Source organism: Bactrocera dorsalis, chromosome 3 (genome assembly GCF_023373825.1).
Source record: "Bactrocera dorsalis isolate Fly_Bdor chromosome 3, ASM2337382v1, whole genome shotgun sequence".
In the NCBI taxonomy this organism is placed as follows: domain Eukaryota; kingdom Metazoa; phylum Arthropoda; class Insecta; order Diptera; family Tephritidae; genus Bactrocera; species Bactrocera dorsalis.
This window is the reverse complement of record NC_064305.1, coordinates 79,197,721-79,219,820: the sequence shown is the minus strand read 5'-3', so window position 1 is coordinate 79,219,820 and position 22,100 is coordinate 79,197,721. Positions and strand designations below refer to the sequence as shown.

Below are 22,100 nucleotides of genomic sequence, written 5' to 3'. Positions count from 1 at the left end.
TTTGAATAAATTCTAAAAATTCTATATTATATTTTTATAAGTTCCTAAACTTTGTATTTTTAACATAATCTACTAACTTTCCTTAAATCAATTTTGTACTCGTATTATATCCAAATACTTGCTAATCTACATAATTTCATAACATCATATTCTCTTTACCTGCGATCAGCTTAAATATTTAATTAATTATATAATTTGAAGTTGAAGCCATGATTTATTTTTAAACACAAGCGATTACGTTCGCTTCAACTTTAAGTAATTAAAAGCCGCTTGGATAATTTGTGGGGCTTTGCGCATGCGCGCACTTACATGTGCTTGTGCTTTTTTTTTTGTGGCTTACGCGTACTGCGCTTCACGGCTTACACTAAACACCTGTACGATTATATGAGTAATTTCTCGCTTTTTAACACGCACCAGCATTTTAGTATGAATAGAGCAAGTATTTGAGGTAGAATCTATGAAATAAGTTTGGCGCTGAGTTCATAGCATATGCCACTGGTCAATGCTTTCATACAAAGCTAGAATTCTATGTGAAAGAGTTAATCTGTAATTGCTTTCCGTGGAACTAACTTCACTTAATTTCTGTTTATACTCTTATTGCTGGCGTGTAAGGAAATTGAAAATGCTTCTTGTTCCGCCTTGTGGCATACGAAGTTTTAATGCGCTGACTCACTTGTTCTAATCGTTGACTTTCGGGAGCGTTGATTATCGTAAAGATGTGGTAAAGTTCTTCAAATTAATTCTCTTTATATATTTTTACTATAATTTTACAGCCATTTCTGGTGTACAAACAATTTGTTTGGGTATATTTGGAGCGAAGACTTTATAGAGTTGTACCAATTAATGAAATTTTCTCGTAAATGGTAAATAGCTTATAAATGTGAAAATGTTTTCACATAAAATTTATTCAGGTTAATGGTTTTGATACTTGTGTTGGCAGATGTCTTTACTCAATGGTTGTTGACCTTGATAAGTCAGTGACTATTCAAGAAAGAATACTTATTTGAAAATTAACTGGTAGTAGTCTTATTATTTCAAGAAATTTTCCTAAAATTTTGTTGCCTTGAACAATAATCCACGAAGAAATAAAAAAGGTTTTCATACAAGAACTAGATTATGATTGATCAGTTTGTAGGACAGGCATATTCTATAATAGTCCCATATCGTAAGTTCTGACATTTGAGCAGGTTCTATCTAAAAATAGACGGGCTCAGCTCATCTTGCTAAGAACATAAGAGAAGCACATATCCGCGTTCCTCCAGATAATTATGCGACAGTAAAAGCTCAGAGTGATGAGAAAGCTCGAAATATAGCCCAAAAGCTTTTAAGTTGATGAAATTACATTACCTAGAGTCTATGTACCACATATAGTATGAGATATCACTAAATGACTCTTATAATGTACTTTGAATTATTCATAGGTTAAGTTAAGAGATCGATTCTGACATGGATTTCACTTTGGCAGCTTAGAACCCCTCTCCGTTATGTTACCTAAAAAATTCTATATAATAGATCATAAAACCCTAAATAATCGACAAAGTACTCCGAACCTAATTAAAAATTTGCTGAGGCGGCCAATGTCAGTTTCAGCTGGTACTCTTAGTTCGCGGAAGGTAAGAGTTATTGCATTCTTAGTCTTGCAAATTCTGGATAATTGAGGAGAAAGGGCCTGGATGTTTCCATTAAACTCTCCTCCATAAAACTTATACCCGTCAAGGCTTTAAACCTAGCCACATAAGCGCCTAATGGACAATGTCCAGTAATAACCCATAATTCAACCACCACTTCATCAACACCCAGGTGAGTCACCAAAGTTATGCCATCCTATCAAATTCCGCTACAGCAGATGTGAAAAAATTAACTTTAATCCAAAAAAATTAACAATTAAACAGCACATAAACATCTTAAAGGCGTGTGCAGCAAAGCGGCAAAGACAGCAATTATAACGAATGAGGAAAAAACGAAGACGAATCAAACAATAAAAAAGAATTAAAACAAATCGCAAATCAGCTAAACGGGATTTATTTAAATTGCGCGCACCGGTGGGAGAGCATTTCTGTTTCCAACACACATACACACATACATATGTAATGCAGAAATATATGCAAAGATCTGTGTTAGTATCTCGACAATATCCGCCTCCATTGTTGGCAAAAATCGCGCCGGGTTCATTTATCTAAACAAATGAGAAGAGTATGCATATTTGTTGTTGGAAAATGTAACTTAGCATTCGCTCATGGCTGTTGGGCCGCGCGTTCCGTTCAAGCTCAGCGAAGATGAGTAATTCGCTCAGTGGCAGGCAACACAGATGCGCTGAGCTTAGTTCGTGGCTTATGTGTGTTTGTTTAGCTAAAAGCTGAGTTGGAAAATTTACAAAAAACAACAGTGATTGAAATAGAAAAGTAGATAAAAATCAAAAATAATATATAAATACATTAATGTATTATATATTGTGACAAAAGAGTACCCGAAAATTGTAAATAGAACGTAAAGTACTTAATTATTCATCAATAATTATTTTGCCGCCTTCAAAGTAATCCGAGCTCTCTTGCCATCACTATAACAGTTGACTGACGACTTTCAAGCAATATATCTTTTACGTTTTTAATATTTTCAGCATTTAAAGAGATCGAATGTCGTCCAGAAAGAGGCATTTCCTCTCGATTTTTTTTAATATTATTTCCGCGTAGAATTTGATTACAATTCCCGGGTGCTTATTTGTCACAATGTATATGTAGAGGGCTAAAACTTATTCAAAGCTTTGCACAGTGGATAATATTCATTAAAATCTCTCAGTAGCTCGTTTTACTTGAGACATAAAAATGCAAAGAGGGATTCGTATGCTTCCTGTATGTTGGAAATTCTAGTTCTAGATGTTTTTTTATAAAAAATTAGAATTACCAATATACATACATATGTATGTTAATGATGAAAAAGCAAATCGATTTTTTCCAAATTTCTAGATCAGAATTTCCCCTTAAACTGCGCGGGCAAATCGAAGCAATAATTTTTTTTTTCATAGATTGCACATAGCAAGGTCAATCATACAGCTATTGTAGGGATTCTGACTGGAGGCTGTCCAATAGGTACACACACACGGTACGACCACATATTTTGTTGGACCCTCTTTGTTAAAGTAATATGGAGGAAGACAAAGTAGTGTTACCTTGCCACTTTCTTCTCAAATGGTCCAGCTTTTGCCAGACTGAGATTGAAATAACTTGCTAGACACACTTTTTGAGAATATAACGATGCTGAAATTGATACTAATCGACATAATAAACTTGATGTACATAAGTTCAAATGAGAGTCTACTTTATCAAGAAAGCAAGTATTTAAGCATTCAGTGAAGGTCACGAAGTCATTGAAACACTAGTCTCATGCTCACCCACTTCTGTCAATTGCGTTAACATCGAAGAACTTAAAGAGAATTTTCTACAAAAACGTCGTGTTAGCATTAGACAGATAGCAAAGGATCTCAACATCACTTATGGATCGACTCAACGAATTTTGGTAACTTATTTGAGTATGAAGCGTGTCAATGCTAGATTCTGATTTGAATCTTTTGCAAAAATGACGTCGAGTGGAAAGTCACATTAGAGATGATTGATAACTTAACTGAAGACCCTACATTCAAAAAAAAACGTATAATTACTGGCAACGAGACTTGGATTTAAGAATATGACGTCCAAACTGTCTAGTCAATGGTGCTCCAAAATCGATCCAAAAACTCCAAACTTTACTGAAGGCACTGAAGGCTGTCCCAGACGAGGTTTATAACAAGTAAGGATATATGGATAATTGGATTAAGTCTTGGTATGCTTATGTTGACTAAGAAGCCTGCTTCTAAGGCGATAATAAATATTTATAAAAAAAACGTGAATATGCTTTTTATTGTCATTCCGAGTCAAATTTGATGTATGTATGTTGTTTGTTACTTATGACAGCTAAGAAATCATTTAAACGATAGGTCTAGGTTAGGCTAGGTTAGCTGGATGATCAAAGATCGCACGTGCTACGATCTACCGCTACCTTACAGGCTGCAACCTCGGCTTCGTTGTCGTTGAATCCCAATGTATTACTGCTATTGAGGGGAAAAATTGTCGGTGTTAACAAAAACCTACGAGGTATGGCTCGCCAGTTCGGATTTTTTTCAGTCAAAAAAGATTTTTTTGGGGTCGAACCATTTTCTTTATCAAAACTCGAGGCAAAAAAAGTTACATATCTTTGTTTGATAGAGATTTAAAATATCTCTGATTTAGGAAAGATTGAAGTAAGAACCAAAAAATTTCAAAAATTGTATTAACAACAAAACAAAGTTATGAAAAATCCCACCATACCTCAAAGTTGGTATCAGCAACAGACACAACAACAACAACAAATGTTAGAAAAAACTAGCAAACATAGTACAATATCAATAAACGCACCAACGACTCACAACACAATAAAAAAAGACAACGCGAACTTGATGCTCCAACAGCAACACAACAACAATAAAATTTACCAACAACAACATGTGCCAACTACTCCAGCAATGAGAGTCACACAGTACCGGCTTTGAACCTTAAGTTGTACACAGCATGTACAACAACAACAAAGCTGGCAAATAACAATTAGGTAAAAAGAACTAAACGATGGTAGTAATAATAGCAACAACAACAACGACAACACTATGAGGCCCAGCAATTCAATAGCAAAAGCGCCAGCAAAAACACAAACATAAACATAACAAATGTGTGTGATGCGCAACAAAAAAGTATTAAACTAAAAATAAAGCAACAATACAACAACAAAAAAGGTGATACAGAGAAAAAGGTATGAAGGAGAAAAAACATGGAAATTAATTTCATCCAAAAACTCATTGGAATACAAAACTAAATTAGAATTTATTCAGTTTCGATTGTTTAGAGAGTGCGGACGCGCAACGCAACAGTGACACAACGGATTATTTGCCAGCAATAACAACAATCACGACAATTTCTGTGGTGCTCAATGTGGCGTTTGGTGGCTGCAACATAACGTTGCAACTAAAATGTAGGCATTACATACGATTTTTGGCGGCGATTTTGTACGAAATTAGTGATTTTGTGTTTAATATGAGAATTTAAAATTTTTTATATAAATATTTGTATGGAAACAGTAACATATTTTCGATATCGAAAGCAGCAAGAACCTTGAATTAAAATAATTAGAAATAAAAATCGGAAAAATATATCAAAAATTAAAAAAATATATTTTGCCAAAGTCAATGCAATGCCATCGAACCGTTATCGAGTGCGTCCATCAGCTGCGGCTTAATGTTGCTTGCACAAAAACAAAAACTATATATAATTGGCCAATGCTATGGTGTTAGGGACAGTGAAATGAAAGTGTAGTGACACTTGAAAGCGAAAGAGCCCAAAGTAAATAATGAAAAATTTTTTTTATATAAAATATATAAGTGTAAATCTAAGTAAAAGAGGCTAGTTAGAAACTCTCGCCTTGGCAAACGTATTTTCGGCAGTTCCACGCAACGGAACCGGAAGTGACAAGCGCACAAAATTCCAAGCGGCTAATTGGCAAGCAGCAGTTAATAACGAAGGCAATTTCTTCGCAGCAAAAGTGTGTGCGAAACAATCATAAAGAAAGCTGGCTAATATTCTACTTCGGCGCTGGCTTGACTTTAGTGGCTCGCTAAGCTAGCGCTAAACTTAATTACGCAGAGCAAAAAAAAAGCATTAAAGTCAATAGACTAAGTTGACCCGATTCCCGCGAAGATGTTGAACTGTGAATTGGATGAAAATAGTGATTATTTTTATTCGCCAAAAATGAGTCTGAAATATTATGACGGCTTGTGTGATAAATATTTTGCTTCCTAAAAAAGCGCTTTGCAAAATTTTTTTTTAATTTTTCGTTATTTTTGACTACTAATATATATTTTAGAAAGCTGTAAGCGCTGTGTGCATGCAAAGCAAAATTATTGCGCACGTGTGTGAGTCTTTTTTTGTTTATAATGCCATAAAAAGTAAATAAAAGTCACTGGACCATGCAAACTGGATGCTAACTATTTGCATAAAATTTACAAAAAAAAATTAAGAAAAATATTTCATTCAATTTGTACTGAGCTGAGAAAAAATAAACTACATTTGCACGTACTTTAACAAATTTCATTATTATCGCCTTCCAAAAATGGTCAACTCCTTTTGAGATGATATCAGCCAGGAGCCAAACTTCTTTGAAGACACTGAAGGCAATTCCAGCCGGGACTTTTAACAAGTGTATGGAAATTTGGAGTAATCGTTGGTATCGATACACTCGTTAAAAGTCCCGGCTGCGATTGGTGCGTCATTCGCTAGATTTTTGAACGGTTTTGACGTCATATTCATAAGCTAAGCCCAGTAATAATGTGTTTGATGAATGTAGGGTTATCAGCTACGTTGTCAAGCATTCATTTTTCGTTGCCAAGCATACCTTTCGCGACCTCTACTCGTCACTGCTTTTGCAAAAAGATTGGGCGCTTTTGAGACGAGTCTACTTCGCTTAATACCCAAAACATTAACCAAAATGTGTGGAGCCGATCTATAATAGATGTTGGAATCCTCTGATATCTTTCTGACGACGATTTTCAAGCATTGTTTCTTAAGTTTTCTCCATGTATCGCAATTAACAGAGTTGATTAGAGGATTCGCATGAGAAATTTTTCGATGACTTCACGATCCTCACTAAATGCATTGTGCCACTCAAATACTTTTGTTTGTGTTAAAGTAGACTACCCAAACCTTCTCCGACATAATTTCATTGGAAACACAAAACTTCAAGCACACTGGCTGTTAAATTTTTAATCCAGGGTAAAAATCACCCGACAAACTTCGCGCCTTAAATAAACAGCTGACAACACACCCTAAGTTACTTATGAAGATCGAATTTTACACAAACATTGTAAATCTAAGAAAGAAATTTTATCGATTTGGGTTTTAAAAAATCAGTCCGGGTCAAATTTGATCAGATGGTTTGAAATTATTTTATAGCTACATAGTAAACAACCCTATTTAAGATTAATTTTTAGCGGAGTATACTTTTCTTATATACTTATATTATTATACTTTTCTTAAAAATTAATGCTTTATGATCATTTGAGAGATTAAATTTAGTTTGTGACAGCTCCCAAGAAACGCTTTCGATTAATTAATCTATTTGATTAAATCATTTTAAGGGCTTTTGTAAGATCTAATAAATATCGAGCTGTTAACTACTCTTACACAGAAAGAGAGTAAAGGAAAAATGTTCAGCTATACTACGAACCCATAAATTCCTCAGTGCAAACATAACTAATACCTCTGCCCTACTTCTTGATTGTTCTAAGACTTCTTGTCGTTTATATCTGTTCTTTGATAATAAAAGGCATCCAAATTGCAGCTCTGTGCTTTCCATACCACCAACGTAATCTTATGAGTACATTTAAGAATTTTCCAGGAATATATCAATTCAGAATTTGTCCCGGCAGGTGGTGCTGTAATTATAAGTTTACAACACCCTAATTAATTTCGCTCGTATTCGAAACAACTTACTTCTCTTAGTAATTAAAAGAAAAAGTACTCTAAAATCTTATAGTTGTTACACGGGTTATTTACAATCTATTGTAACTCATAAACGTATGATTCACTGATATTAAAAACATATTAACCACTAGATGGCGCAGGGATTGACTAACGAATTGAATTGTTAAAATCATGAGAAATTGGTTCGTCTGCTGAACTAGCACTTCGAATAGCAAATATGAAGTGATGAAATAGATACGTCTCCAAAATCTTAGCTAAGAATTAGGATTTTCGTTTATGTATCACAGGGATCTAATATAAATTCTCACTTAAACCAGGTTGCTATAAATATTAGTTTTATTAAAACTGGGAAAATCTGATCCAGTTTTGACTTTGGTTCGACCGATAAACTCTAGGTATTTATTATATCAGATAATAGTTATTTTTCCGCCGTCCTTAAAAGTCATAATTTCCAAATTTGAACAGAGGCGTAATTTACTTAAAGGGGCAGTAGGGTAATCTGGCCGGTTTTTTTTTTATTCTACAATAGAACTTTTTTCACATACATATCTTGAAGTATTATGTATCGTGGAGTGTATAAATAATTTTTTTCGGAATTTTTTGATGACATCTGTCGGAGAAATGGCTAGGTGAATGAGACGCGTTTTTTCACTGGCTTACACAATTTCTCATGTTTGGTTCATCTGAAACACAAAAACTCAATTTATTCTTAAAAAGTACGTGAATGGTTATCGTTCCTACTAGAATCATGAAAAAATTTTGATAAATAAAAAAGTAATTAACAAAATTAAATTATGTTTTTTAACATAAATTTTGTCATAACATTGTCAATAAATTATGAATATAGTAAGGACGATGGCCAGGTGTTTTGTGAATATGTAAAAAAAAATGAAGCAAATCGGTTGAGTAGGAGTAGTTCGACCGGAATCATGTCCGCCAGTTTAAAAAAGCGGTCTTTGAGAAAAACGCGTTTAAAGTTTGAGGTGTGCACTTTGAGCTCTCCGAACGTCGAGCAGTATTATAATTTTTGGGCCTTTTTCGATACCTTCCTATGGTAAGGTCGGTTTCTATATTAATTTTAAGGGTATAGGGGAACAGAAAATGCAAAAAAAAAAGAATTTTAAAGATTACCCTACTGCCCCTTAAACGGACCACCTCTTTATTGGCTCTTTTGAAAATCACTGTATATTAAAGATTTAGGATTCAGAAAGAAAAAAAGTTCAGAAAAATTATTAAGACCACACGGACAACCACAATCTATAAGAAATATGCCTTATTGTTTAGGTCTGGAATAAAAAATCAGTTTATTTGACGTTTAGATAGGCAATTTAAGATAAATATCACAAATATAATGATCACAGTTTTCCTGCTGGGTTATGTTCGATTTTAACTCGGTTTTACTTATGTTAATACAAAAATATCAAAGTATTAATTATGTAAAGAAACTTTGTACCAAAATATAAACTTTATAAAAATTCATGCGGAAATAACCCTTAATAACCATGAAAGGCCGCCATAGGCTGTGTCGAATATTTTCAAATAAAAAACCGTAGCAAAATACATACTAGCATATGTGCTAACTCCAAATTTGTGAATTTTAATTAGTGGTTGCCACTGGATCTCTACTGTAGGGTTTAATTAAGTTAGCTTTAGGTCATTTAATTGTTCTGTTAACGCATTGCTGAGCGCTTTGTCCAACAATTGCAGTGCCACTTATACTGCCAGCGGTTTGGTAAAACATAGAACCCAGAGTGACATATACAACAAAAACAGTAACAATCACACATAAAAACGTGGCATTTGAATAATAAACCCAAATTAATACATTTTCGGCTAAACAATCGAATTCTGAAAAATCAGAAAAAAATTAACCTAGAATAGAGGCTAATAAAAACTAACCCCAAACAATGAAGCGCTTGATTTTTTTTCGCCATTAATAATTAGCAAAATGTTAAAAATTTGCAAAAACTATTTGCTAAACAAAAAAAAAAAGAACGTGTAACCTTTGCCTGGTTCATAGAACACCAACCGAATAGCTATTTATGATAATCAAGTAGTGTTTCATTACAAATTTACTGACATTCTACAAAAAAATTACAGGCTATCTTCTTTTCGTTAGAAATTCTTAACTACAAAATGTGCCTATAAAGCCATAATGTAATTGGTAATTATAATGAACATTTTTGTTAACCGCTATTCTAGCTCAGCTCTTAGTAGATGTTGCCACAATTTTGAGGATAATGTCACTTATGAGCTGAACGAAGAATTAAGCCAATAGAACAATCTTCGCCTTTTTTGCATTTAATGAATGAGACAGCAGTCTTCTCAGAAGGTCCCTGGGAACTCCATGCTTTACGTGCATTGCAGGAACTCCTTTCAAACCCACTTAAACAGCATCAATCATTATTGTGTGGTCATCTGGCGGTTGTACTTGTTGCTCGGAGCAAATGCGACATTACTCGTGGAAAGCTTCTTCATGTTCAATATTTAATACTGAATATGTCCTAGGGACCTTCTGAGAAGACTACTGTCTCAGCTCCCTATAAACCAATCATACGAAATAGCAAAAAAATAAACCGTCTTAGTTGGCTTGGGAAGAAAATAAACTTTGCATTAAGAGGTTTCCTTAAGCTCTGCTGAAGTCTATGGTTTTCACTGTTCCTTGGTCTTTAATAAGTTCTAATGGATCTATGTTTAGATGACAGTTGCAGAAACCCCTTTCATACCCACTAAAAGAGAATAAAGCATTATTCTGAAGACATATCGCGGTTGTGCTTGTTGTCTGGAGCAAAGGCGGATCCTACAGCTTTCTCAAGCTCAATATTTGATACAGAATATATCCCAGTGGCCTTCGGAGATGACTACTGTCTCCCTGCGCTCCATAGACCAATCATACGAAATAGCAAAAACCAAAAAAAAATAATAATAATAAAACCTTCCTCGTTGGCTTGGAAAGGTAATAAGGTTTTTGGTGGCTTAAGTGCTTTCTTTTTTTGTAAGGAGCTTTTTTAATCTCTTTTTAATGAAACAACGCACTAACGACCACTAATACTTATACCATACATACATATACTACATACCATATGTTCTATTTCTGTATATATTTATAGTATTAACCATAATTACTCGTGGCATCCACATTTGACATCAACGTCTTTTTAAAAATTATTAAAAAACAATAAAGACTCTTTAAATCATATCTAAAGCGAACTGTCAACTACGAATTACCAAAAATTATTTAGATTAACAATCTGCGCTTGGCGGAAAGAGTTCTGCGCTTAAGTCTTTTCATTCGGTAAAGCTTTTGTCTAAGTATCTTGACCTTTCACGCTCAACCGCCGCTGAACGCTATGGCGTTTTGTGCGTGTCAGGTTAATGACAGACAAAGATTTCAAACAAAAAATGTAACAATTCTAAAAATAAAAATCAAATAATAGAACAACTGACTAGTGGATGGAGTCAGAACTCCCGCAGCTAAAGCGAGGCTTAGTAGAAAATCAGCAAGCTATCACTATATAGTACATATGCCTTTAATTGGAGAGTGTATTTGTTGTAAAAACCATTTCCATACTATTCTAAGTGAGAAACGGTAAACTACAAAAACATATATTTATGCTCGCCTGCGGCCAACTGCTGGGCTTTGCCTCAGCGCTTACTGTGCCTCACTTGTTGATAGAACTTCAACGTGATTCATTATGTTGTGGGTGCAAGACTTCTCATTTCCACACTCACTTCACACTCGTCCAAATACAATATTTGCTCTCCAAGCTATTTTCCTATTTAAACACTTAGCATTGTTTTTGTTTTTCTTCCTCTTTTGCGGCAATTAGTGAAATTTCGTTAGGGTCCAACGACAGCCGCCGACAGCGCTGAGCAACAAAAAGCCGGTGGGGCACAGAAGAATCGCTAAAGATCGCACATCGCGCAGAAAGCAGAAGAGTGTTTAAAAAGTTAGAAAGAAAGCACGTAAGCAAGCAAATAATCTACAACAACACCAACTGATGAGCGAAGACGCATGCGCACATGCGCCGCCCGTTGTCTTCAGCACCTAAGCGAGCACCGAGAAGAAATCGTCAACGCCAATTGCGCCTAAGCACAAATAGCAATCGGAAGAGTAACAGCAAAAATAGCAAAAACAACATATTGGCGTTGGAGCATCATCAGCAAACTACTCAGCGTCATTATTATCGTGTTGATCATTAGTAGCGGCGCCGCAACTTAGAAAGAAATGCCAGTGATTCTTTTGTGTCTTCCTTTCACACACTTGACTTGATGCCTCAGTTGTGCCGCGAATTTCGGTAAAAGCGGCCGCTTCTTTCTACTCGCCCACAAAAACTGAAAATCCACAAATAAAAACGCACTTAAAATATTCGATAAATAGTTAAAGAAAAAGGTGTTGAAAATAGCGTGCGAATGCCGTTGCGTGTTTCAAAAATGCAAAATTGATAAAAAGAAAAGAAAACGAAGTCGACTCTCGAAAATTATATAAACAAATATTCGCTAGTTGCGCATAAATTAATAAAAATTGATTGATGTGATTTGTGAAAAAATTCAAAATTTTAATGACAACGTGAGCGAAGCTGCATTAAATATTTATAAGCAACGAGCTAAGGTTTAGTGAAAGTTTATGTAAAAAATAACTAAAAAAAAATTAAAAATATAAACAAAAATCCCACAAATTTTTAAATTGCAAAAATAAAATGTCTCGATACAAATTCAAAAATAGTTTAATGCCAATAATATATACGCAAAAGAAATTAATTTTGCTGCTGCAAATAATTTTTGCTGGGCTCTCTGCTGCGCTTACGGTGGATAATCAATTGGTGTCGGCGCGAAGTGGTAAGTTTTGAATAAAATAAAAAACATTTTTTTATATTTCAATTGTCTAAATCACATAACAAGCCAGATCTTCCAGCGTTTTTAGAACTTTCAGCGTTTCACAAGTTTATAACAATATTTGGACTTAATGATAAATAAAAAATTCAAATTAACACTAAATTATAAAATTAAAAAAAAAAGAAATAAGAAGTAACATATTTTTTAATTTTCTTAATCATCTCAAGTACCGTGAACTTTCATAGAACTTTATAGCGTTCCACAAGTTCATAAAATCTTCTTATAATTTTTACTGTCTCGACACTAAAATATTCTCATTTTATTTCGATCAATCATGCTCCTTTTTACCTTTCTGCGTACAATTTTAAAAGTGCAAGGTGCGTTCTGCTTCTATCTACTCATATATTCGAAATTGATTTCGAATCTGCTTCTATCTACTCCTTTATTCATATATAATATGATTTCAAAATCACTTAGCGTTCAATATTGTCCCTTGAATATTAGTTGAGAAAAAATAATAAATTTTCAAAACTTTTCAAATTCACAAAACTTCTTCACAAATTTCTATTAAAGTGTTTTGTACGAGGTTTTCCTTTCACGATTAGAGGCCAAAAAAAGTCTTAAACTTCTGTGGGCAGAAAATAGTAAAATTTTTAATTTATATTTCGGGCGAAAACCCATTCATCGAAATCTTTTTATTTAGGTTGGTATGACAGTCAGTGACATGTCAATTTCCATTAAATTTTGTGTGCGGAATCAAATTTCTGGTGCCGAAACCTTCAATATGTTGGGAAATACCTTGGGAGATAATTTTTTTTCGCGAGCAACTGCTTTTGATTGGTACAAATTATTCAAAGAGGGTCGAGAATGCGTTGACGACGAACCACGTTCAGGACGGCCATCAACATCAACTAATGATCAGCAGCTTAATAAAGTAAAGGAATTGGTGCTTGAGAATCGACGATTAATAGTCCGAGATCTCAATCATATTTGGAATATTGGAAGGATCAGTGAAAATCATTTTGAATGATCATATGGGCCTAAGAAAAGTAAAAGCACAATTGGTCCCAAAATCATTCAATTTTTTTTTCAAAAAATAGCGTCACGTTAATGTCAGTGAAAAAATGTTTTCCGACTACCAGGGTGACATGAAACGTTGACAGTTTTGTTCGGTTATCGAGGTGCGGTGCACACCGAATCCCTTCCGACCGGCCAAACTGTCAACAAGGAATACTATTTGAGTATTATGCGTCGTTTGAGCAAAGCTATTCGTAACAAGAGGTCGGAATTATGGGCCGACAACTTTTGGTTTTTGCGCCGTCGCATACTGCATTAATTCTTCGTGAATTTTTCAGCAAAATTTCAACCAGTATCGTGCAGCAACCATCGTGTTCGCCTGATTTAGCTCTATGTGACTTCTGGTTATTCAGAAAACTCAAATGATCGCTCCGAGGAAATTGTTTTGAGTCGATTGATTGTGGCTAAGAGGGATAAAGAATTTTAAAATTATGAAGAAAATGCTACTATTTTTTGGACATAATAGTACATCGAAAATCATCAGTTGTCCAAGCTCTTTTGCTACTCTGATTTCATAGAAGTGTTTCGAAGCAACGCTTTAGTTTTTTTTTTTACATTTCTTTTGATCAATCGACACGAGCCTTTACTACGCGATTAATAAATTATGTGGGATCCAACATGCATAAAATTTGTTACAATTCATGTAATATGAATGAATGGACCATATGCTAGCTCCACTGATGTTTATAGTTGTCTCAATCTCGCAATAGGTCACATGACGATCGTGAGATTGAGACAACTATAAGCATCAGTGGAGCTAGTGCATAGGGTCCTTGACCGAGCTTCATCATCAAAAACTTAATTATGTTTATCGGAGCACTGGTGCTGAGTTAATATATACAGTGGCTCAAACGTATAATTGGACACTAAAGTATAAGATTATTCAAATGCCGATATTTCTCTTCAATGAGAAAATTTCCAAAAAGTTTTGATGCAGAATTGTAGATTATGGAAAAAAAGACCTTTTAAAAATGTATAATACTTATGATCTTTTATTAAACAACTTTTTTCTAATTACAAAAAGAAACCAAAATCAACAAAAATCATCAGTAATGCAAGTGTGATGTGTTCAAAGTGCAGATAAATATTGAAATGGATCAACGAAAAAAAGCAAACGACTTAGAAACGCGGCATCTTAATTATAAAATTATATGGAGAGGGTAAAATCCGTGCGTAAAATCGCCGAAATTGTTGACTCGATGTCCGTCCACAGTTTCATGCTATCATTCAACGGTATGTTAAAATTTCAGGTAGAAAATAAAGTCGTATTGGTCAAGGAAGAAATTAAATGACCATGATGGAGCGTTGGATTTTGAGAGAAATAAAAACAAAACCATTTCTACGGCGAACGAATTAAAAAATATGGTCAACAAGAATTTAGAAAGGAGGTTTGTGCCGAGACCATTCGTAACGTGTTAGGTGAAGAATAATTCAATGGCGAATAGCCAGAAAAAAACCCTATATTAGTAAAAAGAATAAAATTTTCACGGGTAAAATTTTGTAAGGAGTATTTGTTGAAAGACTCTCACTTTTGGAAACAAGGTAATTTTGCAAAAAACTTGTTAACTTCATTATTTTTTATCTTATCACTTATTTTATAGCGTATTGTTTACTGATGAGAGTAAATTTAAACCTACATGGATGCAGATGGAAAAGAAGTACGTTTGGCGTAAGCCAAATACATGAGTTTTTGCCTAATAACACTCGGGCTCACGGTAGCATGGGGAGGTTCGGTACGTAATGGTGTGGGGATGTGTTTCTAGTGCAGGAGTAGGGAACATTCATTTTATAGAGGGTAAAAATGAATCGATCCAATATTTGGACATTTTTGAAACAAAATGTGAAGTCAAAGTGCGGATAAATTGAAGATATTGGACAAATTTGCTTTCTTATCAGGACACTTCACGATCCAAAGCATACTTCACCACGTAGCGAAAATGTGGCTCATTCATAATTGTCCAACACTGTTTACAAACACCTGCACTAGTCGCCAGATCTTAACATTATTGAGCATGTTTGGGAAGAAATTGCCCGTAAGCTCTATCAATCCCCCCCCCCCACTTTCAACACTATTAGGCAGTTGAAGCAGGGAATCCAACGTGAGTGAACAACATAACTCCAGAATTTTGCTCCAATCTCGTGCAGTCTATGCCCCGACGTTTAGTAAAGCAGTAATAAAAGCAAAAGGTTTCGCTTCCAAATATTAAAACTTTATGTTATATATGAATGTCCAATTATACGTTTGACAAGAATTTTGTTGATTTTGGTTTCTTTGTAATTAGAAAAAAGTTGTTTAATAAAAGATCATAAGTATTATACATTTTTAAAGGTCTTTTCAAAATCTACAATACTGAATCAAAAACTTTTTGGAAATTTTCTCATTGAAGAGAAATATCGGCATTTGAATAATCTTATACTTAGTGGTCCAATTATACGTTTGAGCCACTGTACGTCGAAAATTGTAAAAAATAATTGCGCGAAAATGTTTGCGATTTAATTTCATTTTTACCGAGAAGAATATTTTAAGTTACTGTAAACAATACAATAACGCTCGTATACTAAAACGTTCTAAGTATGAATAGCATCAAATATAAAGGTAACCTACGCATACGTTACTCTTACTCTTTTCAGTGAGGCGATGTCTTACGAAGTACCGTCTTTTTACTATTTCAGAAAGTACTATCCCTTTATTATCAAATAAACTATAATTTATGTTCTATTTTTCTAAATAATATCAGCATTGGAACTGAACTCAGAATACGGCTAACATCTAACATAATCTCCAAATTGATAACATTTTAGAATCAGTCACTTTTATTCGAAATTTCTTCAGACATATTTTAGTAGAGGTTGTCAATGATTATTTATTTGTCATCCTGAATAAACGGAGACTCAAATGTTGAATGAGTTGGTGTTTTGAAAAAAAAAGTTACTCTAAATACTCCACGAAGTTAGTAGCTATCTCTGCTGATATCGATATTTCTACCTTCGAATGAAAAACGCAATGAACAATAATGCATTCATACAAGTGCCCTTGAAAATACAAAACCAACAAAAATTACTCTTAATTCAATTATTTTATTTAACGATCTGCACTCATTGAATTTTATGTATTTTTAACAACTTGAGTTTAACAGTGCATACAAATACACAACAGTAGTGAACAATTCAGTCCAGCAACTTCCATCAAAACAAAAACTAAAGTGGGAGAGGTGAATGAGAGCGTTGTTCATATGTATACCATATTATGTAAACAATATTTGAATAATTTGAATAAAAGCCTAAAAGTACGAAATTTTCAAAAACCATCAAAATCGCTCACAGCTGTCAGACTGGTGCGTAGGTTCTGTCGCCATGACGAAAGGAAGTTGCCGTGTTTGTGGCAGAATAACTATTGTTGGTGCGGTAGGGTAATGCCACTATTTGTCATTTACGCTGTCACAGACGTTGCTGTTGTTGGCGCTTTTTGTCACCAGCATGGTATTTTGTTGTACTTTTGGCTTTATGTGACCTTATTGAATAATTTATGAGCTGTGCCACAAAAGAGTTGGCATAAATGACATTTGATATAACTGACTTTTTTGATAAGTTCTTCTAATGTTTGTTTCAGGAAAAAAGATTATTTCATAACTGAAGTCGAAGAAGGCTTTTTGATTAAACCGATTTCTAAAAAATTCTCTTTGACTAAAGAGCGGAATTCGAATAAAATGATAAGGTATTTTTTATGAACTTTTGGAAGACTTTGTTTTCTCCAAAGCAGTGGCAAATTCGATTTATTTTTTATTGTTTGGTTAAAGCTATGGAGCATTTTCTTAGAATATTTTATTAAATAACGCTGAGAGCGCTTCTCCATTAAAGAAACTTCCTAATGGAACTTCTCGCATTATTTATCACTCACAGCGCCCAAATTTGCCGGAAAGAAAGGCAGATGAGAGTCCAGCATATGTATTTTTAAGGACATATTACACCTCAGAACATTACATGACATTAAAGTTACTTTATGAAGTAATTTTATGGTTTTTGGTTTCCTATAAAACTTCGAACAACGTTCCAAAAACATTTCCAGGCGAGTTTTTTCTGATCACACAGTTTTACTTCAAACCCCTTGTCCCTTATCAGTTGCCGTATTTGTGTTGAGATTAAAATCATGTACAGAAGCGTTTCCGTTTATTGGGTCAAGTTTGGATAGGTACAGGTTTAGTTTGTTGCAATATTCAGAACGCAATTGCGTAAAGTTTACTCTAGACTCACGAAACAACTAGATCTTGCCATTTGAGATTTTATTAACGACGATTTAATTAGTAAAGATGTTATTAGACTTTAGTTGGTTGTTGTTGTAACTGGTATCAAGTCCCCGTTTGGATGGTAACGTTCAGATAAGTTGTCATCGAGGTCATTCAATTGTAGCCTAGGAAATGTGCTGTTTCGCCGGGGTCGGACCATAGGGGAGTGTGTAGGTTAGCTGGGTGTGCAAAAACGATATGTAGGATATTAACCTTCTACAGTATCCAGAATGAAGCAGCGTAAAGGTCACTGTGGATTATCCCGGCAACTCGAGCTCGTCATCTGCAATGCGTGGTAGTTTGACTCCAAGTACGCCATTCATTGAGAAGGAGTTGGTAAGGGGTTTATGGCTCCACTATAAATGGCGGTCAGTACATGTCTGAAGTTTGTTGCGTCCGAAGTCTGGTCGACGTATTGCTGTATAACGCCCCCCCCCCCCCTCTCCTCCCCCCCCCAAACGTAGTTTGGGGAAGGATGGTCTTACGAGGCGGTTCCGCTATAAGCATGTGACTACAGGGATGATTTCCAAGAAAGCAACTGTGAAGAGGAGTTCATTAAGTTCCTTAACTAGGAGCATGCGGTCCTCACTGAGCAGATGTTCAATTGGAAACATCAAGACGCATCCCTTTGTAGTCCGGAGTGCAGTGTTCTGACATGTCTCTAGCTTCCTCGTCTGCGTTTCAGTGCGTTTCAGACGACCATATGGTGCGGCATAGTTAAGGAATTGGCCGGCCGATTTCCTTATATGTTGCAAACAACGTTTCTTTATCTTTTCTCCATGTGCTGCTGGCTAGCGATTTGAGGATTTTGTTCCGTACTTTGACAATAATTGCGATCGTATTAAGGAGGTGAAGGAGCACAGGCTGTCGAATGCCAAACCCGAAATCATAGGATGAACTAGTTGGTAAAATGACTCGCTGTGAAAGAGATTAAGCTAAGAGGCTCTATAGTTTCACAAATCAAAGATGTATTAAAGGGAGTATGGGATCTCTTGGTTCAAGAAATCATATGCAAATAAAAAAACACACATTTCCTCAAAACATAATTAATTTTTCATTTTTATTTATTTAAGGGTTACATGGGTTTCCTCGGGCAAAAAACGCCTTTTTCAATAATTTTTTTTTACATATAAAAAATAAAATATTTTTAAAATGAATTTTTTATTTAAAAGACTCATGTTTAGTAAACATTTTGTAAAATTCCCTCGGAAAAAAGGTGCATCTGCGTTTGTCAGCAGAAAACCTTCTTTCAGGATCATCAGAAATAAAAATAAAAAAATACGTGTTTTTTTAGTAAAGACAACAAACTGGGTAATTGGACGAAGGAAAAAGAAAAAATGAAAATTGGATTTTTAGCAGACGTTTTATAAAAAAAATGCAAATTTCGATGAAAATTCTCGACATTTTTTTTTTTTTTAATAGTTGTAATTAAAAAAAAGAAAATACTTGGTGGGGGGTTCGTTCAAGATCTTGTAAATGATATCTCGAAGACCTGTGTAAAATTTCATCAAGATCGGTTGACTAGTTCGCAAGAAATCTTGACAACCGAGTTTTAAAACCAGTTTCGAGAAAACGCGCGTCAAAGACGGCGCACTTAGCCTAGATTGCTTCGAGCGCACAAGTTCTCAGGGTTGTATCTCCGAAAGTATTGATCAGATCAACTTGAAAATTTAGGACATATTCTAGAAATGTTATAGAAGTTAATAAGAGAAAAAAAAATTTTTCGATTTTTTGAAACTGTGAAACCCATACCCATACGTACATACATATATACATAAATATATAGGATATTGTGACCAGCCTTAAATAAAGTTTTGCTTATTTCACTATTTCAAGGAAATAAGCATAAAAATAGCACACAATTTATTTGGACTAAATTTTGGTGATCTCGACAGCCTAACTAAGGTCTCCTACCGCCCCTGCATACATATGAACTTTGCGTAAGCGGTAATGAATAATAATTATCTGCTCATATCAGTTAGTTGATCAGTGCGTTTGGAGGTAATTCTGTGACATTGAAAATGGGGGCTCAAGCAAAGCCTAAAAAAATAGAGAAATACAGAAAAAAGCAACAACGTAACATAAAACATAAACACAAGTGTGAATAAAACAACAACAAACACCTATTTTACCACACGCACTTTGCATTGAAAATCATTCATACAAAAATTGTTGTTGCTTGCATTCGTCACACGCATTTATGTCATTTATGACTGCTGGCATTGTTGTTGCTTTTTTTCATTTACACTGTGCGCCGCTGTGGTCTGACACAAGGTGCGCGCGAGAATTTGCATGCAACACAGTCGATGTGCTCGTCATGCACCAGAAAGTTGCCATAACAACAACAACAATCAAAAGAAATAATTATAACAGCGCATAAGTGAACAACACAGCGGGTGTAATAAAATAGTGTAACAACAACAACAACAGCAACAAAACTTAAAATTATGTTAGAACTGTTGCTGTTGCCATTCATAGCCGCTTTAAATGCCGACGCACAGGTTGCTCCAAAAAGTTAATTGCCGTTGCTGGGAGTAAATGAGGCCCAAAATGTATCTACTCCAACCTACAAGACAATTTTGTTTACACATTAACGGTTTCAGGGTGATATGTGCTATAATTTTAAGGTTAGTGACGAAGATGGTGAGGTGTGTGTATATGTGCAGAAGCTTTGTAAATATGTGTGGCTCTATTAAATATTTAGAAGCTTGAATTGTAAACTAAGAATTTCACTTTAATAACCCCACATTAAAAATCACTCTGCTTAATAGGCTAAGTAATCATAAAATACTCATGATTATAGTCAGTGCATGTGGCAGTAATAATTATGATGAAGAACATGCGCTAGAAATCATTGCTAGGTGGCAACGATCTAAAAATCATTCATAAAAATATGACTCTCCATTATGGCAGCATGTTTTGTTACTAATTTGCTGTGAGAAATTTTGCACAGTAATAGTTTTAGTAGCTACTTGAACAGTTATGTTGCTCCATACCGATTTTTCAACTGAAAATATTGGAATATTTATTCACGGAACCAATTTAGTAACCATTTACAGATATTCTCTCTTTATGCTCATCTGATCAAATTTGACCCGGACTGACAAAAAATTTTTTTTACGTTTATACTTGTATTTTCAAAATAGACTCCATTTGAGCCAATACAAGCATGTGCACGCTTAATTCAATTTTTCATACACTAGTCATAAGCCTAGGATGGAGTAACCTTCAGCACCTTCAGTGAATTTTGTTTTTTTCGATTTCGGCTCACTTTTGGACCGCCATTCACTAGCTTGTTGGATAGTTTTGAGATTATATTCATAAACCAAAACCTTGTCAGCAGTTTTTTTTTTAAATGATGAGTTGGATAATTTCTACGCGATATCAGTTTTTGCAAAAGATTCAGGTCTTTTGATACGGATATAGCAATAGCAGTCGTCGATTCGCTGAGAGCGTTAATCTCCAGCGAATCGAACAAACTATACCAGATGCTCAAACGAACGGACAACACTTGCGGTGCAACCTTGCGCCGACATGTCTTCTGAGGCATGCGCTAGGTGTTTTGATTTTATCTTGATCCAAAAGATATGTTGGACATTTTTTTCGCATTAAAAAAACGTTGATATTTTGTTTTCTATAATTTCTTATAATTGATTTTAAGTTTATTTATTTACCTTTGCCATCAGAGCCATTCACCATAGTACAAACTTGATCTAAATATGCAAGACAAAACTTTTATGGCACTAAAAAGAGGCAACTATACCACTTTAATGAGGTATCTGCACACTTTCTCGCACGAATTCAGCTCTTCCCACATTTCCATACCCAACACATCACCAAAATGTGTTAAGTCAATCTATAAAGCGCAAACAAAAGTTCTTGAGATCTTCTTCTATCTCTCTGTTGCCAACACGACAATTTTCAAACATTTTTTATATAGCTTTTTCAATGCTAACGTCATTAACAAGAGCCGAGGCGGATGGACGGCTCTGATGAGTTAAGTTTTCGACGACTTCCCGACCTTCTTGAATGCTTTGTGTCAATCTAATACTCGTGTTCGTGAAAATTATATTCTTTTCAAAGATTCCACAGCCGCGATTTTAATCAGAATACAAAATTTTAAGTCAACTAATCGTCAGAAAAACAAACTTTTTACGAACATAAAAACAGTTTATACGAAAAATGGACCAGTTCAAGTAAGATTTTAACAATTGGTATATTAAACATTTATCGCATAACACATTTGAGAATTGTAGATGTGCTTCAAAAAGTAACAAAATATTAATATTTACAAGATAAGGGATGTTTAAAATAGGATAAGGTTAGGTTTGGAAGGCCAATAAACCACGCTTAGACCAAATTTGGT

General features: G+C 34.7%; 1 protein-coding gene across 1 annotated transcript in view; it reads left to right on the top strand.

Moving 5' to 3' along the window:
• Positions 1-4,894: 4,894 nt before the first annotated feature.
• The window catches only part of LOC105229939 (uncharacterized), a 43,383-nt gene continuing 26,177 nt past the window's right edge, over positions 4,895-22,100 (top strand). The window contains exons 1-2 of the mRNA XM_029551858.2: positions 4,895-5,034; positions 11,369-12,377. Coding sequence (XP_029407718.2) covers positions 12,239-12,377 — 139 coding nt within the window. The 5' untranslated portion in view covers positions 4,895-5,034; positions 11,369-12,238. The remainder of the gene's footprint in view (positions 5,035-11,368; positions 12,378-22,100) is intronic.